The 21,821-nt window shown below is 37.7% G+C and overlaps 2 protein-coding genes across 8 annotated transcripts in view; one reads left to right on the forward strand and one right to left on the reverse strand.

Annotated features, from left to right (window-relative positions):
- PLEKHH2 (pleckstrin homology, MyTH4 and FERM domain containing H2) overlaps positions 1-21,821 on the reverse strand; it is a 110,101-nt gene that overhangs the window by 73,679 nt on the left and 14,601 nt on the right. For all 7 annotated transcript variants that reach the window (XR_010934061.1, XR_010934060.1, XR_010934063.1 and 4 more), the window contains exon 3: positions 4,581-4,643. Coding sequence is in view for 3 of the 7 variants with exons in the window: in XM_067703119.1 (XP_067559220.1) it covers positions 4,581-4,643 (63 nt within the window). In the remaining 4 variants the exon portion in view is untranslated. The remainder of the gene's footprint in view (positions 1-4,580; positions 4,644-21,821) is intronic.
- Positions 4,842-8,292, forward strand: C1GALT1C1L (C1GALT1 specific chaperone 1 like). Its single transcript, XM_067703941.1, is given in 7 exon segments — positions 4,842-4,845; positions 7,308-7,410; positions 7,412-7,635; positions 7,638-7,755; positions 7,757-7,869; positions 7,872-8,039; positions 8,042-8,292. Coding segments are annotated over 7 exon segments (981 nt in total).

Raw genomic sequence — 21,821 nt, forward strand, 5'->3', positions numbered from 1 at the left:
GGGCCACACCAGATAGTTTATGCTAACAGTGTGACTTATACTGAATACCTTTTTTGTTTACTTACCTGGGTCATGGGCCACACTGTATCAAGTTTGACCTCTGGAGGGGCTGGAAGTTGAGTAGCTAAGGTGGGTTATGCATGCATTTCGTGCTTATAAGACTGACCCCTCCCCACCCTGCCCACCAATAAAAATCCTGGACACCTAGGCTCGGATGAACAACCTTGGTTGGCAATACTTCATATGTGTTGTCCCACATCACTGATGGGAGAACCAAGTGCATTCCTGTGCAATTCCACTGTGGGAGGACAAGTGGAAGCTCGTACATGGTGTCTCCTGGACTCTGCCCTATGTGCGTTTTTCCTTTGCTGATGTTAATCTGTATGCTTTCACTGTAATAAACCATAACCATGAGTATAACAGCTTTTCAGGATTTCATGAGTTTTTCTGGTGAATCATCAAACCTGAGGGTAGTCTTGGGGACCCTGACACAACTTCCAATGCTATTTTCCATTTTCTTGTCTATCCTGGAGAAAGCAGAAACTGCCAATATTTTCCGCATTGTAACTATCCATATCAATATTTCCTTCTTCTCATTTCTAACTTCATCCCTCCCTCCCCCACTACAGGTAATCAAGATGTGACTATATTTTTGAGTGGGGGGTGTAAGTTTCTATTCCTGTATAAGTATCGCAGTGACATGACAAAGATACTTAATCATTCCAAAATACAATGATGAAACTGTTAAGAGTATTTTGAATCCCAGACCATTTTCCAGTTAATTAAAATTTATCGCAAATTAATTAATCATTTTAATCATATTTTAAACATAGTTATTTCAGCATAGTGCTCCAAAATTTATGCAGTAAGGCCAGGCCCATTCTCACTGAAGGTGAAAGGGAACATCACTGGATAAAGTAGGTTTCCATGTAATGAAGCAAATCATTACACGGTCTTGGACGTTAGGATGACTGAGTAGTTATCATTTACTAAGAACCAAAAATAACTTGGATACTAAGAACCAACTTTATAAAAGGCAGATGAGCCCACGTATTAGAATGGTCAGAAGGAAATTTAAATCCAACTCCTACCAAGCCTGAATCAAGTACACACAAGCGACTGAGTCCAGAAAGACAGAATTGAAAAGACAAACTCCTACAGGGGAAATTATCTAGCCCTCTTTGGTTAGCATAAATTAGTGTATTAGATTGTATTATATACCTAACTAATCAGATACTTGAGAAGGAATCCTGTTTATCAGTGTCTCCCAAATGTGCTTTTTGCTGCTTTTCTGCCTCACAAGAGTTCTCATAAGTAGTATTGGGTTGATCTGCACATACTGCTTTCAAAATTTGTGAACAATAACAATAAAGATGTACTACAGCATCAAGTAAAAAGACTGCCAAGATTTCTCTGGAAGAATGTTTAATTCTTTTTTCTATCAGCAACTTATTTAGTGATTATGCAAGTGATGCCCACACATTAATAAACAAGGAGAAAAATGTACAAAGCTAAAGTGTAGAGCTGAGCTGTTTCAGCTGACTATTGCTTTTAGTGGTGAAACATTCTTTCTAGGTTAGTATAAATACAGTTTAAGTCTTAGGATATGGCTCAATGACAAAGGATAAATTATGAATTTAAGCAACATGAACAGCAGATAGGCCATAGTCCCATAGAAACTGTTAAAGACAGTGAAGGATTCAGTTACTCTAAGTTAATAATATTTACTTAGTCTTGCAAAGGCAAAAAAAAAAAGTAATATAGTCAGTACATTAGAATTCATCTGCTGTTTATATTTCCTGTTAACTTTTAGATTCATTATGAAATATTTAAGAAAAAATTCTTCTGAAACATAACAAAAATAGGTACTGTATAAATTTAAAGTGTATGACAAAAAGAAATATCTACAGATTATAAAGAAACTCTGGGAGATCTTCAATTCTCACTCTTTTGGGGGGGTGTTGATTTAAGGCAGTATATCTAAAATAACCAATCATTGTATAATTTTGCTTAAAAATGTGGCACATAGAATTAAATAACTTTACATTTGATATCCTCAAAGGACAATTTCAAATAAGATATTCTTCCTGTTAACTTATTGAGATCAGTGGTTGGGCCCTGATGGCTACAAACTGCCACGGTTTGCTTCCCTTGAGTTGAGAATGGGGATTCCTTTTTTCTTTCAAGATCCAGTGAACCAAAGGGGTAAAAAAAATGAAAATCACAAATTAAAAAATTCTTCATTTAGTTTAATTTTTAGAGCTAAATAAATTTGCTGCATATATAAATTTAGACTTTTAACTTAAGGCAAAACAAAACCATCTTCAATTTCCTTCTTTTTTTTTTTCCTATAATACGAGCAGTTAAAGGAGAAAAAGGGAAGGGAAGGGAAGGGAAAAGAAAGCTAGGAAAGAATAGACAGAGAAATGTATAGAGACAGCCATGGGTACAGAAATAAAGAGAGATGTCACCAGGAAAGGCCAAAGTCAGAAAGGGAAAGAAAGGGAAGGAGACAGGAAAGAGAGGTCAACAAAATGACAAACGTATGCTGCAAAAGGCTGAAGGCTGAATAGGGACGCACATATATGGCCCACCACAGAAAAAGACATTTGGTATAGAGTGACAGAGAGTGATATAAACACAAGAGTCTTTCTTTTAGAATGTAAGTGACCTTTAATGACTTTACTGTTAATTATTGGCTTTTTATAGATATATGTAGAGTAATTACTATTTGGTCCCATCAACTAAAGAATATAAAATACAAAAAAACCAAGCAGGGCTTCCCTGGTGGCGCAGTGGTTGAGAGTCCTCCTGCTGATGCAGGGGACACGGGTTTGTGCCCCGGTCCGGGAAGATCCCACATGCCGCGGAGCGGCTGGGCCCGTGAGCCATGGCCGCTGAGCCTGCGCGTCCGGAGCCTGTGCTCCGCAACGGGAGAGGCCACAACAGTGAGAGGCCCGCGTACCGCCAAAAAAACCAAAAAACAAAAAACAAGCAAATCATACATCCTTACCATTACTACTAGTACTTGTATCAAAATCTACATTTGAGGTTTTAAAAAATTATTGGTAATTTTTCGGTGGGGTGATGGTACTGTAGCTATGATTTTTAAGTCTTTGTTTGTAGATGAGTTGCTGAAATACTGTTGGGTGGAATGATATAATATCTGGGACTTGTTTCAAAATAACCTAGTGTGAGGGTAGGGAAGAAGTGGGTGGAGGTATATACTAGCTGTGCATCAACTAACTGCTGAAGGTGATGACAGGGCTTCATTATACTATGTTCTCTGCTCCTGTAGTGGTTGAAATTTTGCATAATAAAGTTTTAAGATTTTATCTTCAAGTATAATTAATTTAAGAAAATTAAGGATTAGGTTAAATTGGGTTAACTTAGTCAAGCCACTAAAACAATCTACGGAGTAAAATTAAATCTTTTAGGTGAAAACAAGATTTGGTAATACTCAAACTGAAGGAAGAAACATGACAAACTTAGAGCAAGTATAAGAAATTGAAGATACACTCCTTGGAAGAAATAATTTTGTATTTAAGACTTCTGAAATTCTTGACTTGACTGAATCTGACAGAGATCTTTTCATAAAATGTGAAATTATCAATTTAGGCTCCTTAGACAAACTTTAAGGCTGGTGGGCTCATCCAAACCGCTCATTTTACTGTTGTCAAGGCCCAGAAAGGGTTAAGTGATTTATCAAAAGATTATTTTTTTAAAGTAAAAGTATTACCAAAATCAAAAACTAGAAAGTATGAATATACAGAATAAAAAAACCAATCACCCATAATTCCACAAACACAAATTTTTGTTGTTGTTGTTGTTAAATTAAAAAAAAATAAATAAAAATAAAAATGTTAAATATAACATCATGTTAAATATAAAAATCTGTAAATATTATTCCTAATATAACTAAGCATTTTTCCATATTTGCATATATTCTTTGTAATAGTTTTTTGTTTTTTTGCTGTACGCGGGCCTCTCACTGTTGTGGCCTCTCCCATTGTGGAGCACAGGCTCTGGAGGCGCAGGCTCAGTGGCCATGGCTCACGGGCCCAGCCACTCCGCAGCATGTGGGATCTTCTCAGACCAGGGCACGAACCTGTGTCCCCTGCATCGGCAGGCGGACTCTCGACCACTGCGCCATCAGGGAAGCCCGTAATAGTTATTTTTAATTGTTGTTTAATATTTCATGGAATAGATACAGTTCTCTAATTCATTCTCCTACAAAATGGCATTCATATTATCTCCAACTCTTTATTACTATAAATAAAGCTGCCATGAACATATTTATACATAAACTGTCATTATGGTTAGGCATAACCATAAAAGTCATATTTGATTTTTTTCATAAGATAAAACTTCCAAATAGAAGCATTTATGTCCTTTTGAAAATTTATTAAGGGGCAAAACAAAGTTAGATTCTCCATTTTCTCTACGGAACCAGCTCATGAACAGGAAAAATGATAAAATGAGGAGGACAGCTGAAGACTATTTTCAGGATTGTTTTGGGCAAAACAATGTTTATACTGGTAGAGGCAGAAAACAATTTTTTAACTAAAACTATACCCTACCTGTTGAAAAGCTTTTTCTGCTTGACGTTCAGCATCAATAACTTGTCTCTCCAGCTGCTGCATCTGAAAAGTGAGAAAAGATATAAAAAATAGAAAAATTCATATTTCCCTTTTGGAATTCTTTAAGAACATTTAAAGTACTTCAGTGAATATGATTTCATACAATTTAGCACATTAAAAGCTCTTTCAGGGCATATTTAAAAATGGATCAAACAAAATACCAAAGGTTTGATATTTTTAATACAATGTAATATATACTACATGAGTATTCATCAATAGAATTTTCTTCATTGGACTATACGTTAGAAATCACTGGTTAACACATATTGAGAACAATAAATTAAATCTAAGAGAATAGTAAAACCTCAAATGTCATATTTGATTTGTTGATCAAAAATAGACATTTCTCCAAAGAAGATATACAGATTGCCAACAAACACATGAAAGAATGCTCAACATCATTAATCATTAGAGAAGCGCACATCAGAACTACAATGAGGTATCACCTCACACCTGTCAGAACGGCCATCATCAAAAAATCTACAAACAATAAATGCTGGAGAGGGTGTGGAAAAAATGGAACCCTCTTGCACTCTTGCTGGGAATATAAATTGATACAGCCACTATGGAGAACAGTACGGAAGTTCCTTAAAAAACTAAAAATAGGGCTTCCCTGGTGGCACAGTGGTTGAAAGTCCGCCTGCCGATGCAGGGAACACGGGTTCGTGCCCCGGTCTGGGAAGATCCCACATGCCATGGAGCGGCTGGGCCCGTGAGCCATGGCCGCTGAGCCTGCGCATCCGGAGCCTGTGCTCCGCAACGGGAGAGGCCACAACAGTGAGAGGCCCGCGTACCGCAAAGAAAAAAACTAACTAAAAACACAACTACCATACGACCCAACAATCCCACTACTGGGCATATACCCTGAGAAAACCATAATTCAAAACGAGTCATGTACCACAATGTTCATTGCAGCTCTATTTACAATAGCCAGGACATGGAAGCAAACTAAGTGCCCATCGACAGACAAATGGATAAAGATGTGGCACATATATACAATGGAATATTACTCAGCCATAAAAAGAAACGAAATTGAGTTATCTGTAGTGAAGTGGATAGACCTAGAGTCTGTCATAACAGAGTAAAGTAAGTCAGAAAGAGAAAAACAAATACCGTACGTTAACACATATATATGGAATCTAAAAAAAGGTCATGAAGAACCTAGGCGCAGGATGGGAATAAAGATGCAGACCTACTAGAGAATGGACTTGAGGACATGGGGAGGGGGAAGGGTAAGCTGGGACAAAGTGAGAGAGTGGCATGGACATATATACACTACCAAATGTAAAACCGATAGCTAGTGGGAAGCAGCCGCATAGCACAGGGAGATCAGCTCGGTGCTTTGTGACCACCTAGAGGGGTGGGATAGGGAGGGTGGGAGGGAGGGAGATGCAAGAGGTAAGAGATATGGGGATATATGTATATGTATAGGTGATTCACTTTGTTATAAAGCAGAAACTAACACACCATTGTAAAGCAATTATACTCCAATAAAGATGCTAAAAAAAAAATTCCCAATGAGCATGGGAGGGATAAATTAGGAATTTGGGAGTAACATATAAACATTCCTATATATAAAATAAACAACAAGGACCTACTGTATAGCACAGGGAACTACACTCGATATTTTGTAATAACCTATATGGGAAAAGAATCTGAAAAAGAATATATATATGGAATCACTTTGCTGTACACCTGAAACTAACACAACATTGTAAATCAACTATACTTCAATAAAAAATAAATAATAAAAAATTTTAAAACGAAGAAAAGGGCTTCCCTGGTGGCACAGTGGTTGAGAGTCCGCCTGCCAATGCAGGGGACATGGGTTCGTGCCATGGTCCGGGAAGATCCCACATGGTGCGGAGCTGCTGGGCCTGAGAGCCATGGCCGCTGAGCCTGCGTGTCCGGAGGCTGTGCTCCACAGCGGGAGAGGTCACAACAGTGAGAGCCCCGCGTACCGCAAAAAAAAAAAAAAGATACATTGACACAGGCTTAATATAGAAAGAAAAAAGTCCCAATGATATCAGAAAGTGTTGTATTCTCATAAGCTCCATAGGTGGTATGTTTATGTCACAACTGAGGAGTTTTAATTCTTACAGATCATGATGGAAAGAGTATAGAAGATACTCTGATTAAACACACACGTCCACAAAAGCATACAGCACAGAGAATGGAAAAATATCTGGGTATTTTTTTAAAGTTCTGTGGAGAAGAGAAAGTTTGGAGATTTTAGAGAGTGGGGAATTAAAAAAAGTTTGGAGAGTTAAATAGTAAAATGAATATTATAAGTAAAATAAACGAAAGTATTAAATAGGACCCAGTGCAGTTAACATCATACACAACAAGGATGTAAAACTAAACTTTTTGCTGAGTATTGAAGTCTGGTCAACACTAGAGCCGTCTGTGGCTCAGTCTGTGGCTCAGACTCTATCAATTTTATTGTTGGCTGATATTCCCAGATGCCCTGAACTTCCAGAACATCTCAAACTCACAGCACCCTGGGTACCACCCCCATAGCCGACACTCCAGACCTGTCCCCTTCTTGAAAACCACAGAGAAGCGGCCTCCTGCAGCTACAATGGCCCAGCAGGGAGCTGCCCTCTCTGGACTGCCTGGGTGACAGGGACCCCAACTGAGGTGTGCTCTGTTCTCAATGCCTGAAAGATGGTTTCTGTTATGAGTGTACTGTATCATTTTTTAAGGGTACACTGGTTGGGAGAATTTGCTGTGTTTTGATAACTATGTTTGGGCCAATTACCATTCGACACAGATAAAACTCAAGACCATGAGCATCATCACCTTCACCCACCTAACACAAAAGATTTCTTAAACATTTCAGAAGTGGAACGCATGGAGCTCAGTAAAAGTATCTGTATTTACTCTACCATCCTTGTAGAACCCAATGATGAGTATTATTGGGCTGTACTGAAAGAGACTTAGGCCAAACACTGTGACAAAACAGAGCGCTACAGTACTAAAAATGATGGTTTAAGATAAAAAATGACATGTGGACACAGATAAGGAAAAGGTACAAATATGTCTTTGGGAAGCACGGCAACAATGACAACTGGTTCTTTCCTCCACATCCCACTACACTTACTGTCATTGAAAATAAAGTATCTTCTGTTTACTAGGGATGCATCACAACCTTTCTATCTGAGCCACACTATAACATCTGGTGACCTTGAATATGTGACTATGGGAGAAGAAATTGTTTTAAGTATAGAGCTATGAAAAGACTTAACAGACTTCTGAATAAGTCTGAAAAGTGTGCAGATCAAAGTGTGATTTGGAAGTTATCTGAAGATAAGCAACTGACAGTCTGCCTGAAATATGCAGGAGTTCTTGCAGAAAATGCAGAGGATTCCGAAGGAAGAACTCTATTTATAAATACAAAACTACTGCATGTCTTATTCAAGAGACAATGTCTAGTAACCCTCAGCAAGTAGCAGAAGCCTGCTGTTCAGATATGGCTATTACTTTTAATGGACTGACTCCCAAGAAGATGATAGTAATGATGGATGGTGTGTGCCAGCTCAGGGCATTTGGACATTATTTCAATGACACACTGATTTTCTTGCCTTCAAATGGTTCAGAAAATGACAGAGGGCTGGGAAATAATAGGACTGTGTTGTCCAGGAGTGCTTGAAATGTGGCTAGTCCAAATTGATATGTAGCATAAGTATAAAATACACACTCCATTCAATAATATTATTTGAAAACCTAGTATAAAAAGTATAAAAATCTCAGTAATTGTTCATACTGACTCAACAATGAAATGATAATATTTTGGATATGTTGCATTAAATAAAATACAACATTAAAATTAATGTCAACTGTTTCTTTTACAGTTTATTCATGTTATTAGAAATTTTTAGCATTCTTTTATTTATTTATTTATTTTGGCTGTGCCATGTGGCTTGTGGGATCTTAGTTCCTTGACCAGGGATTGAACCCGGACCCGGCAGTGAAAGTGCCAAGTCCTAAACATTGGACCGCCAGGGAATTCCCTATGGAAGATTTTTTTTTAATCTTTCTTTTATTTAATGGAGATTTCTTTTTAGCTTTATTTTATTTATTTAGGAAATTTGTTAATTACATGTGTCTTACTTTATATTTCTATTGGATAATAAAAATGTAAAACATTCCATTATCACCATATATGTCAATTTAACTTCCTGTCCACATGGCAGCATTTTTTAAAAGGAAGTTTACTGTAGGGATCTAGATCCTGGAAGAGGTTTCAAATATTTGGATATGTAAATAGATACTTCCCAAGTGCATTCTCTGGACATCATGTCACCTTTAATTTTTGTGAAGCTATTTCAAATGTTTAATAAGCAAGTATTGCTGTCTAAAAGCATTTTATTGAGTCATTGTTACAGACTGCAGCATTATGTCAAGCAGTTGGACAAGCATGGTGTCTCCTGTCTAGGATATTCCTTATCCAAAAAACTAACTGGCATGTACATGCCAACACCACATTCTTTCACTACTGACAATATGCTAATAATCATCACCTCTGCAAAGCAACTACATTGTGTTTTCAGGGGAACTTTTGCACTTGTGCAGCCTTAGCCTCAATTTTGAATATTTTTGAGATTGCCAGGAAAAACAGGCAAATTCACAAACAGATTGCTGCTCTGTAAAATTTTGCTAGTAAAAAAAAAAAGACTGACATACCTATTAGAATGGCCAAAATCCAGAACATTGACAACACCAAATTGTAGCAAGAATGTGGAGCAACAGGAACTCTCATTCATTGCTCATGGGAATGCAAAATGATATAGCCACTTTGGAAGACATTTTTATGGTTTCTTATAAAATTAAACATACTCTTACCATACTATCCAGCAAGTGTGCTCCTTGGTATTTACCCAAAGGAGTTGAAAACTTATGTTCACATAAAAACTTGCACACAGGGACATCCCTGGTGGTGCATTGGTTAAGAATCCGCCTGCCAATGCAGGGGGCACGGGTTCGACCCCTGGTCCAGTAATATCCCACATGCCACAGAGCAACTAAGCCCATGTGCCACAACTACGGAGCCTGTGCTCTAGAGCCCACGAGCCACAACTACTGAGCCCACGTGCCACATCTACTGAAGCCCATGCACCTAGAGCCCATGCTCCACAACAAGAGAAGCCACTGCAATGAGAAGCCCGCGCACCCCAATGAAGAGTAGCCCCCACTTGCCTCAACTAGAGAAAGCCCAGGTGCAATGGAGACCCAATACAGCCAAAAATAAATAATTAATTAATTTAAAAAATATCTTTAAAAAAAAACTTGCACACAGATATTTATAGCAGTTTTATTCATAACTGCCAAAACTTGGAAGCCACCAAGATGGGCTTCCTTCAGTAGATGACTGGATAAACTTGTACATCCAGACAATGAAATATTATTTAGGGCTAAAAGCAAATAAGCTATTAAGCTATGAAAAGGCATGGAGGAAACTTAAGTACATATTATTAAGTGAAAGAAACTAATCTGAAAAGGCTACATAAAGTATGATTCCAACTATATAACATTCTGGAAAACTATGGAGACAATAAAGAGATCAGTGGTTGCCACGGATTGGGGTGGGGGAGGGATGAATAAAAAGAGCACAGAAGCTTTTTAGGGCTGTGGAAATGCTCTGTATGATACCATAATGATGGATACATGTCATTATACATTGTCCAAGCCCATGCAATGTACAACAGCAAGAGTGAAACTATGAACTTGGGGAGACAATGATGTGTCTATGTAGGGTCAACAATTTGTAGCATGTACCATTCTGGTGGGGGATGTTAATAATAGGGAAGGCTATACATGTGTGGGGGCAGGGATTATATAAGAAATTTGTATCTTCCGCCCAATTTTTCTGTGAACCCTAAGCTGCTCTAAAAAGACAAAGTTTTAATAATAATAATTTTTAGAAAGATTTAATAGTTTCTCAAGAGGACCACTGTGATCTGAATGTTTGTGTCCCCCCAAAATTCACATGTTGGAATCGGAGTGCCCAATGTAATGGTGATTAAATCCTGAGGGTGGACCACTCATGAATGGGCTTTTATAACAGAGATCGCACAGAGCTCCTAGCCCCTTCTGCCAGGTGAAAATACAGGAAGTCTGCAACTCAGAAGAGGGACCTAACCTGATCTTGCTGGAATCCTGGTATCAGACTTCCAGCCTCCAGAACTGGGCGAAATAGATTTCTATTGTTTGCAAACTACAGAGTCTGTTGTATTTTGTTATAGCAACCCGAACAGACTAAGACAGAAAATTGGTACTGAGAGTGCAGTGCCTCTGTAACAAATATCTAAAAATGCGGAAGCAACTTTGGAACTGGGTAACAGATAGAGACTGGGAGAATTCTAAGGTGCATAGTAGAAAATATCTACATTGCCATGATCGAACCATTAAAAGCTATTCTGGTGAGAGCTCAGAAAGAGAACAGGAAAGCTATAGAGAAAGCCTCAATCTTCTTGGAGAGTGTACCTAAGGATTGTGAACAGAATGTTGGTAGAAATGATGGATGGTAAAGGCTCTTCTGTTAAAGTCTCAGACGGACATGAGGAACATGTTATTGGAAACTGGAGGAAAAGTGATCCTTGTTATAAAGTGGTAAAGAGCTTTGCTGAACTGTGTTCATGTCCTAGTGTTTTGTGGAAAGGAGAACTTATGAGTGATGAAATTGGATATATAGCTGAGGAAATTTCTAAGCCAAGTGTTTAAGGAGTGGCCTGTTTCTTTTTGAATGCTTATAGTAAAATGTGAAAAGAGAGAATGACTTAGAGGTGGAATTGTTAACCAAAGAGGATGCAGAAATGGACAATTTTTGGCCTATCCATATTGAAAGAAATGAGAAAGCTTGTTCCAGAGAGAACAGGGTGTGGCCAAGCCACCTTGTGATTAAGAGATTAGTATGGGTTTGAACCACAGACTGAATCAGCCACCCCAGCAGGAAAACAGTCCGTTTGAACTGAAGAAGAAGGAATGAGGAAGGCTGTTGGACTTAGATTTTACAGGACAGGACTATATGGCTGTGAACATGGGCTATTCTTCAAGACAAGGAAAGAAGGACCATAAATGTAATTCAGAGATCATCAGGGCTCCACAGCTAACCAACATCGTTCTCAATGGTGAAAAGCTGAAAGCATTCCCTCTAAGATCAGGAACAAGGCAAGGATGTCCATTGTCACCACTTTTATTCAACATAGCTTTGGAAGTCCTAGTCATGACAATCAGAAAAGAAAAACAAATAAAAGGAATCCAAATTGGAAAAGAAGAAGTAAAACTTTCACTGTTTGCAGATGACACGATACTGCACATAAAAAATCCTAAAGATGCTACCAGAAAACTACTAGAGCTCATCAATGAATTCGGTAAAGTTGCAGGATATAAAATTAATACACAGAAATCTCTTGCATTTGTAAACACTAACAATGAATGATCAGAAAGAGAAATCAAGGAAAATCACATCAAAAAGAATAAAATACGTAGGAATAAACCTACCTAAGGAGACAAAAGACCTCTACTCTGAAAACTATAAGATGCTGATGAAAGAAATCAGAGATGACACAAACAGATGGAAGGATATACCATGTTCTTGGATTAGAAGAATCAATATTGTCAAAATAACCATACTACCCAAAGCAATCTACAGATTCAATGTAATCCCTATCAAATTACCAATGGCATTTTTCACAGAACTAGGACAAAAATTCTAAACTTTATATAGAAACACAAAAAACCCTGAATAGCCAAAGCAACCCTGAGAAAGAAAAACAGAGCTGAAGGAATCACACTCCCTGACTTCAGACTACACTACAAGGCTACAGTAATCAAAACAGTATGTTACTGGCACAAAAACAGACACATAGATCAATGATACAGGACAGAAAGCCCAGAAATGAACTCACACACCTATGGTCAATTAATCTCTGACAAAGGAAGCAAGAGTGTACAATGGAGAAAAAAACAGTCTCTTCGATAAGTGGTGCTGGGAAAACTGGACAGCTACATGTAAAAAATGAAATTAGAACACTCTCTAACACCATACACAAAAGTAAACTCAATGAGCCACAATTACTGACCCTGCACTCTAGAGCCCGCGAGCCTGCGTTCTAGAGCCTGCGAGCCACAACTACTGAGCCCGCATGCTACAACTACTGAAGCCCACATGCCTAGAGCCCATGCTCTACAACAAGAGAAGCCACTGCAATGAGAAGCCCACACACCGTAACAAAGAGTAGCCCTCTCTCTCCGCAACTAGAGAAAGCCCGAGTGCAGCAATGAAGACCCAATGCAGCCAAAAATAAATAAATTAATTAATTATTTAAAAAGAAAAAGTAAACTCGAAATGGATCAAAGACCTAAATGTAAGGCCAGACACTATAAAACTCTTAGAGGAAAACACAGGCAGAATACTCTTTGACATTAATCACAGCAATATCTTTTTTGATCCACCTCCTACAGTAATGAAAATTATAACAAAAATAGGGGCTTCTCTGGTGGCTCAGTGGTTAAGAACCCACCTGCCAATGCAGGGGACACAGTTTGTTTTTTTTTTGCCGTATGCAGGCCTCTCACTGTTGTGGTCTCCCCTGTTGCGGAGCACAGGCTCTGGATGCGCAGGCTCAGCGGCCATGGCTCATGGGCCTAGCCGCTCCGTGGCATGTAGGATCTTCCTGGATCGGGGCACGAACCCGTGTCCCCTGCATCGGCAGGCGGACTCTCAATCACTGTGCCACCAGGGAAGCCCGGGGGACACAGTTTTGAGCCCTGGTCCAGGAAGATCCCACATGCCGCTGAGCAACTAAGCCTGTGTGCCACAACTACTGAGCCTGTGCTCTAGAGCCTGTGAGTCACAACTACTGAGCCTGTGCTCTAGAGCCCGCGAGCCACGACTACTGAGCCTGCGCGCCACAACTACTGAATCCTGCACACCTAGAGCCCGTGCTCCACGACAAGAGAAGCCACCGCAGTGAGAAGCCCGCACACCGCAACGAAGAGTAGCCCCCCTCGCTGCAACTAGAGAAAGCTCGCATGCAGCAACGAAGACCCAACACAGTCAAAAATAAATAAAATAAATTTAAAGAATAAAATAAACAAATGGGACCTAAGTAAACTTAAAATCTTCTGCACAGCAAAGGAAACAATAAACAAAATGAAAAGACAACCCACAGAATGGGAAAAAAAATTTGCAAAGGGAGCAACTGACAAGGAATTAATCTCCAAAATATACAAATAGCTTGTGCAGCTCTATGTCAAAAAAACGAACAACACAATCAAAAAATGGGCAGAAGATCTAAATAGACATTTCTCCAAAGAAGACATACAGATGGCCAAAAAGCACATTAAAAGATGCTCAACATCACTCATCAGAGAAATGCTAATCAAAACTACGATGAGGTATCACCTCACACAGGTCAGAACAGCCACCATCATAAAGTCTACAAACAATAAATGCTGGAGAGGGTGTGGAGAAAAGGGAACCCTCTTGCACTGTTGGTAGGAATGTAAATTGATATAACCACTATGGAGAACAGTATGGAGGTTCCTTAAAAAACTAAAAATAGAACTACCACATGATCCAGCAATCCCACTATTGGGCATACATCTGGAGAAAACCATAATCCAAAAGGATACACGCACCCCGATGTTCATTGTAGCACTGTTTACAATAGCCAAGAAAGACATGGAAGCAACCTAAGTGTCCATCAACAGAGGAATGGGTAAAGAAGATGTGGTACATACAATGGAATATTACCCAGCCATAAAAAGAATGAAATAATGCCATTTGCAGCAACATGGATGGACCTAGAGATTATCATACTAAGTGAAGCAAGTCAGAGAAAGACAAATATCATATGATATCGCTTATATGTAGAATCTAAAAAAAGGTACAAATGAACTAATTTACAAAGTATAAAGAGTCACAGAGGTAGAAAACAAACTTATGGTTACCAGGGAGCAAAGGGGAGAGGGATAAACTGGGAGATTGGGATTGACATATACACACTACTATATATAAAATACATAACTAATAAGGACCTATTGTATAGCACAGGGAACTCTACTCAATACTCTGTAATGACCTATATGGGAAAAGAATCTTAAAAAGAGTGGATATATGTATATGTATAACTGATTCACTTTGCTGTACAGCAGAAACTAACACAGCATTAGAAATCAACTATACTCCAATAAAAATTAAAAAAAAAAAAGGAGAGAGAGATCATTAGGGCTGCCTCCTCAGTTTCAAAACGTGGTAGATGGATGGGGTTATTGCCTGGGTTTCAACAGGCCAGATGACTGACCTCTGCCTAAATCAAAGTGGTACTGCCCAAAGCTATGGGGGCTCTATCCTGCCCAGCAGAGCCATGGGGGCACGGCTACCTTCACCTAGATTTAGAAAGATGAAGCAACCTGGAGCCATGGGCCCACAACCCAAGCAGAGGGTCACTTGAGGGCAAGGTCGCTGAAGGGAGCCACTACCAGGGAAGTGCCAGTGAAGCCATCAGGCCACCCTTGGGGCCCCAGACTGGTAGAACCACCAGCATGCAATTGCAACCCATGAGAGCTGCTGTGTGGCTACACCCAATAAAACCATGGGAGGCGAGCATATCCCAGTATGTCCAGAGGGTGAGATCACCCCCACACCATGCCTTAGGTGGGTCTGGAAGGTAAGACCTTTGTCCCACAGAGCAGAACATCTAATTAAAGAAGATTGTTCTCAAGCTTTAAGATTTAATGTTGCTTGTCTTCTGGGGTTTTGGATTTGCTTGGAATCTGTTACCCCTTCTTTCTCCCTTTTGGAATGAAATGTCTGTTCTATACCTGTACCATCATTGTATTTTGGAAGCACATAATTTGTTTGATTTCACAGGATCACAGCTGGGGGGAATTTTCTTAGAATGAATCATACCTTGAGTCTCATCCATATCTGATTAAGATGGTATTTAGAATTAGGAGTTTGAGATGCACACTACTATATATAAAACAGATAAAAAAACAAGGACCCACTGGATAGCACAGGGAACTATATTCAATATCTTGTAATAACCTATAGTGGAAAAGAATCTGAAAAAGAATATATATATGTGTGTGTGTGTGTGTGTGTGTGTGTGTGTTGTGTATGTGTGTGTATGTGTATATAGATATATATATATATCTATCTGAATCACTTTGCTGTAACACCTGAAATTAACACAACATTGTAAATCAACTATACTTCAATTTTTTAAAAAATGGTATTTATATGAAATTTTATTCTTTAGACTTTTTTTGTTTGTGTTCCCCCCCAAAAATGGTATTTATATGAAATTTTATTCTTTAGACTTTTTTTGTTTGTGTCCCCATTGTTTCACATGTTGGAATTCTAACACCCAAAATGATGGTGTTAGAAGGTGGGACCTTTGGAAGGTCACTGGGTCATGAGAGCGGGGCCCTCACAAATGAGGTTAGTGCCCTAGATCCCACAGAGCTCTCTGAGTCCTTCTACCGAGTGAGGATATAATGATAAGTCTGCAACCCAGGAAAGTACCCTCACCCAATGTTGCTGGTGCCCTGATCTCAGATTTCCAGCCTCCAGAACTGTGAGAAATAAATTTCTGTTGTTTATGAGCACACAGTTTGTGACACTTTGTTATAGCAGCCTGAATGGACTAAGACAAGGACTATACAAATATCTTGTCAGATTTCTCTTTCTGAAGTGTTTGCTTTTTAGCAATAACAGTGAGGGCAGAAGCCTTGTCTGTCTGCCTCACTGTTACATACCCTAATACAGCTCTTTATACATAATAGGTATTCAATGTATTATAAATTATTGAATGAAATGACATCTGTAAAGCACTATGCCTGTATGAAGGATAGCAGCATTATTTTTACCACTGTCAAATAACTTTTTTTTCTGTTCCTATGGCATTTACTTTCTACCTTGTACTATTTTCAAAACTATACTGTAAGTTGCTTGAAGACATATTTCATGTGTGAGTACCCTTTATATCCTCTGTAACACCATATCTTTGCACATACCAGTCACTCAGTAAAATTCTAAAAGCTTGCCAGCAAGAAATAACCTTACAAAAAATGATTTTTTCCATTATAAAAAGCATTGCACACACACAGCATTTCATAGGACTTGGTATATAAGGTTACAAATAAACTGAATTTGCTGGACGTGAAAATTATATGGATATGTGAATACAGTGAGTTAATTAAAAGCATATGTCTAAAAAGTATTTTTGCTTTTTTAATTTAAAAGGGGTAGTCCTTGAAATATTAATATAGGGAAAAGTGGAAAGAGCACTGAACTTGGAGGCAGGAAGGCCTAAATCAGAATCCAGATTTCACTACTTCTAAGCTGTGTAATGATGGGTAAGACATTACCTTCCTGAGTCTGCATTCCTTACCTGTAAAGTGAGATAACACTTATCTCATACTATTTATGTGACGATTAAACAGGAAAGTGTCCAGCATAGTATCTAATACTTAATGGGTGTTCAATGAATATTTATACAGAAAAATTTAAAGCTGTGTATTTCTACCACATGTATTACTTTTATGAATAACTTTAAGTTAGCAAGGTTTAGTTGAAAATGAACTAACTATAGATTTAAGACACTGGGTTCTAGTTCTAATTCTACTATTTACCAACAATTTGGCATTGGGCTTTAAAATTCTTCTTAATTCCCTATTAAAATAGGGATAATGTAACCTATTCTACCTACCTAACAGGAAGTTATGAGGATAAAAAACAAAAAAAATGTAAAAGTGATGTGAAAGAGCTGTTGGTGTTTCATTAATTAGAAATACATGGTAGCAGTTGTGGTGTTATAATTTGAATGATAAAAATAAAAGCCATGAATGTCCCAAAACAGCGGATTGTCTAAATATTTAAAGAGATACCATATATTCATTAAAAATATACACAGATGGATTAAATAATATATTGAGGCTTTGCTTCAACATAACGTAGGAGAGGAGAAGTAGGTCAGGGTATAGGTGAAACAGGATTGGTCCTGAGTTAATAACCATTAAAGCTGGGTGATGTGTACCTGGGGTCCATTATAATATTCTGCTCACTTTTGTATGTTTGAAAACTTCTTTAATAAAAAGTTTTTAAAAATATGTAAATGACATACTGAAAGACACATGTAAATGAAATGTAGTATGATTGAATAATATATGTAAATATATGCTAGTTAAGAGGTCATTAGTGACTTTCGTGAGTTCAGCTGTAATGTGAGGAAGCAAGGACACAAGTTGGAATGCAAGAGTCTGAGTGAATTAAAGTGACTGATTAGGGTTAGACAGCCACCCAAAATGGCCACCATCAATTCCTTTCCTCCCTGTAAGTACATGTCACTTCTCTCACTGAGAGATGAGGTCTCCTGTCCCTTTTCTTGACTCTGTGATGGCTTTGTGACCTGCCTTAACACACAGAATGCAGTGGAAGTGACATCGTGCCATTTTGGGTCTAGCCTTTAAAACATATTTATACTTATATTTTTTCTTTTTATGAAAACACATTTATATATATTACAAATTAAAAGTCTGCTACTGTTGCAAAGCCATGGGAGACTAAGGAGTTGCTGAGGGCTAAATTATTCTCCAAGGTGAAAGATTTCCTTCAGTTGTATTAATATTTCTACCCAAAATGTGATTCCATCACACCCTATCCCAACGTATCCCCACACCACTTCAGGCTTTCAAAGTAGGCAGTTTCATGATTATGTTGGAAAAACCACTAGTTCTCTTTAGGAAAGATGGGGCAATTGAAGTCTTTCTGGTTGCCTGACATTCTCCCATTTTATGGCTTATACTGGACTTACACATTTAACATCTTCTAGCATCTTCAATGCTAAATAATTACCTAAATTCCAAGAGCTTGACTGAAAGCTTAAATTGAAGGTGCTGTTTTTTAAGTTCTAGAAAATGCTCATTCTCTAAAGAGTGCTCTCTAAAGAAAAATCAGTGCTGGCCATCCTAACAGTTTCAGCAGTTCCTGTTTTGATGCTCAGCTCTCCATTGCTATTTGTTTCCATCCTTTCCTTCACCAACTCCCTACCACAATGCCACCTTATATAGAGTTTTTTTTTTTTTGTAATTATCACCACCTCCCTAATGTTTCCTTGATACATTCTGTTTCAAGTTTTATTGTTACAATATAAAGTATTTTTGCTGGCCTTTTTTTTAAAAAAGGGTTAAGGACAATCACTTAAAAGAACAGAAATTCAGTCCATAGCTTCCAAAGCATCAGAGAGGAAAAAAAGCATGGGAACAGGGAGATAATGAAAACTTCATCAATATGATATATAGAAATAATACATTTATTGTGATTTCAGATACATTTAAAGAAGCCATACGTTAGGTGATAAAATCAGTCTTAATAAATTTAAAAGGGTTGAAATCCCATCAAGCATCTCTTCTGACCACAATAATATGAAAACAGAAATTGATTACATGAAAACTGAAAAAATTCACAAATATGTGGAGATTAAACAACATGCTACTGAAAACCAAATGGGCCAAAGAAAAAAATTAAAAGAGAAATAAAAAAATACCTGGAGTAAATGAAAATGGACATGTAACATACCAAAATCCATGGGATGCCACAAAAGCAATTCTACGAGGGTTGTTCACAGCAATAAATGTCTACTTCAATAAACAAGAAAAGTCTCAAATAAACAACCTACACCTCAAGGAACTAGAAAAAGAGGAACAAACAAAGTCCAAAGTTAATAAAAGGAAAGAAAACACTGCTAATTATTAGAGAAATGCAAATCAAAACCATAATGAGTTATCACCAGTCAGAATGGCTATCATCAAAAACCCTACAAATAAATGCTGGAGAGGGTGTAGAGAAGAGGGAACCCTCCTACACTGTTCATGGGAATGTAAATTGGTACAACCACTATGGAAAACAGTATGGAGATTCCTTAAAAAACTAAAAATAGAGCTACCATATGATCCAGCAATCCCACTCCTGGACATATATCTGGAAAAGATGAAAACTCTAATCTGAAAAGATACATGTATCCCAATGTTCACTGAAGCACTATTTACAATAGCCAAGATATGGAAGCAACCTAAGTGTTCATCAACAGATGAATGGATAAAGAAGACGTGGGCTGTGTGTGTGTGTGTGTGTGTGTGTATGTATGTATGTATACACACATACACACACACACACACACACATATATATATAGGAACATTACTCAGCTATAAAAAAAGAATGAAATATTGCCATTTGCAGCAATATGGATGGACCTAGAGATTATCATACTAAGTGAAGTCAGAGAAAGACAAATATTATGATAGCACTTATATGTGGAATCTAAAAACTAATACAAATGAATCTATTTACAAAACAGAAACAGACACACAGACAGAGAAAACAAACTTATGGTTACCAAAGGGGAAAGGGAATGGGGGGGAGATAAATCAGGACTATGGGATTAACAGATAGACACTACTATATATAAAATAGATAAGCAACAAGGATTTACTGTATGACACAGCGAACAATATTCAATATTTGTAATAACCTATAATGGAAAAGAATCTGAAAAAGAATATATATATATATATATATTCTGTATATACATACACAGACACACACATATATATATAACAGAAGCACTTTGCTGCACACCTGAAACTAACACAATATTGTAAATCAACTATACTTCAAAACAAAACAAAAAAAACCCAAAGTATATAACCCAGAAGGTTTGATTCTTTTTGATATACTCTGAAAACACAAAATAAATTATTTTGTTTAGAAAGTGATTTCCATGGAAACATCCTATTAAGAAGACCTCCTTCCAAAAGACTGAATAAGTCCATCTATTTCACAATTTGATTTTTGTTCTTTTTATGTTGATCAAAGCCATAAATACACATTGTGTCAACCAGTTTCATAAGATTTTTTAATAAAATAATTGTACTCTTTTGGTCAATGCTCTTATTATTTCCTTAAGTGTTCTAAATAACATGCTTCTATTTCTGTTGACTTCTTCAGTTTAGTGATTTCCTACTTACTTCCTGCATGGAGAATGAAGATTTAGCTCTTTGATCTCCTTGCCATCAACACAGGTACACTCCCGTTCTTCCAATACGTTTATATCTTACCCTTGGTTAAATTGCTGTTCTTCATTAGTATTATTGTGACTATGTATGATAGTCAAAGAGGAACCATGTAGTACACTATGGTTACTTTTTCCTTTGCTACATAACTTTTTTCCCTAGTGTCTTGTTCTTTTATTTACTTAGCTTTCTATGAACTTAATAGTTCAACTCCAAATTCACACCACTGTCTAAATCATCTCTCAGGATGCTCATTCACATCTAATTTTCCACCAATTTCATCTTCCTGAAGCAGCTCCTAAAGCCTCTGACCTGTGTCAATACAGACTGGCTCCTCTTTCTGCCTGGGCACTGCTGTCTTCTTGGGAAGGCCCTTCAACTTCCTCCCACATTGAATCTCCTATTTACTATATCTTATGCCTTCCTCTTTTTTGGTTTACTTCTTCCTTTTAATGGAGCATATCCTTCTGGAGATTCCTCAGAAAGGTTACCAGACCCTGCATGTCTTAAAAATCTCTTTATTCTACCTTCAGATAAAATTCATAACTGGCCTCAGTACAGAATTCTGAGTTTGATGTCACTTTCCTTCAGAATTTTGAATGCATTTTTTCATTATCTCCTAACTTCTAGCGTTGCTTTTGAAAAGTCCAAGCCATTCTAATTCCTGATCCTTTGTATGTGACATGTTTTTTCTCTTGGAAGGCTTGCAGAATCTTTTCTTTGGTCTATATATTCTGAACTTTCATGATGATGTGCCTTGGGGTGGAACTATTTTTATCTGTTGCGCAAGGCACTTGGTAGACCCTCTCAATCTGGAATCTTGCATCCTTCAATCCTGGGAAACCTCTGTTCATCATTTCACTGATATTCTCCCCTCTAGATTTCCTTTATCCAGAGCTTGGACATAGTGGACTGGTCCTCTAAATTTCTCTTTTCTCTCCTGTGTTCCATCTCTTCAACATCTTTCTCTACTTCCCAGGAACTTACCTTAAGTTTATATCCCAAACTCTTTATTAAATTGACTATTTCTTCTATCATGATTTTAATTTTTTGAGGGTTCTTTTTATTTCCTGAATATTCCTTGTTTCATGAATGC

Source organism: Pseudorca crassidens, chromosome 14, assembly GCF_039906515.1.
Source record: "Pseudorca crassidens isolate mPseCra1 chromosome 14, mPseCra1.hap1, whole genome shotgun sequence".
NCBI lineage: Eukaryota > Metazoa > Chordata > Mammalia > Artiodactyla > Delphinidae > Pseudorca > Pseudorca crassidens.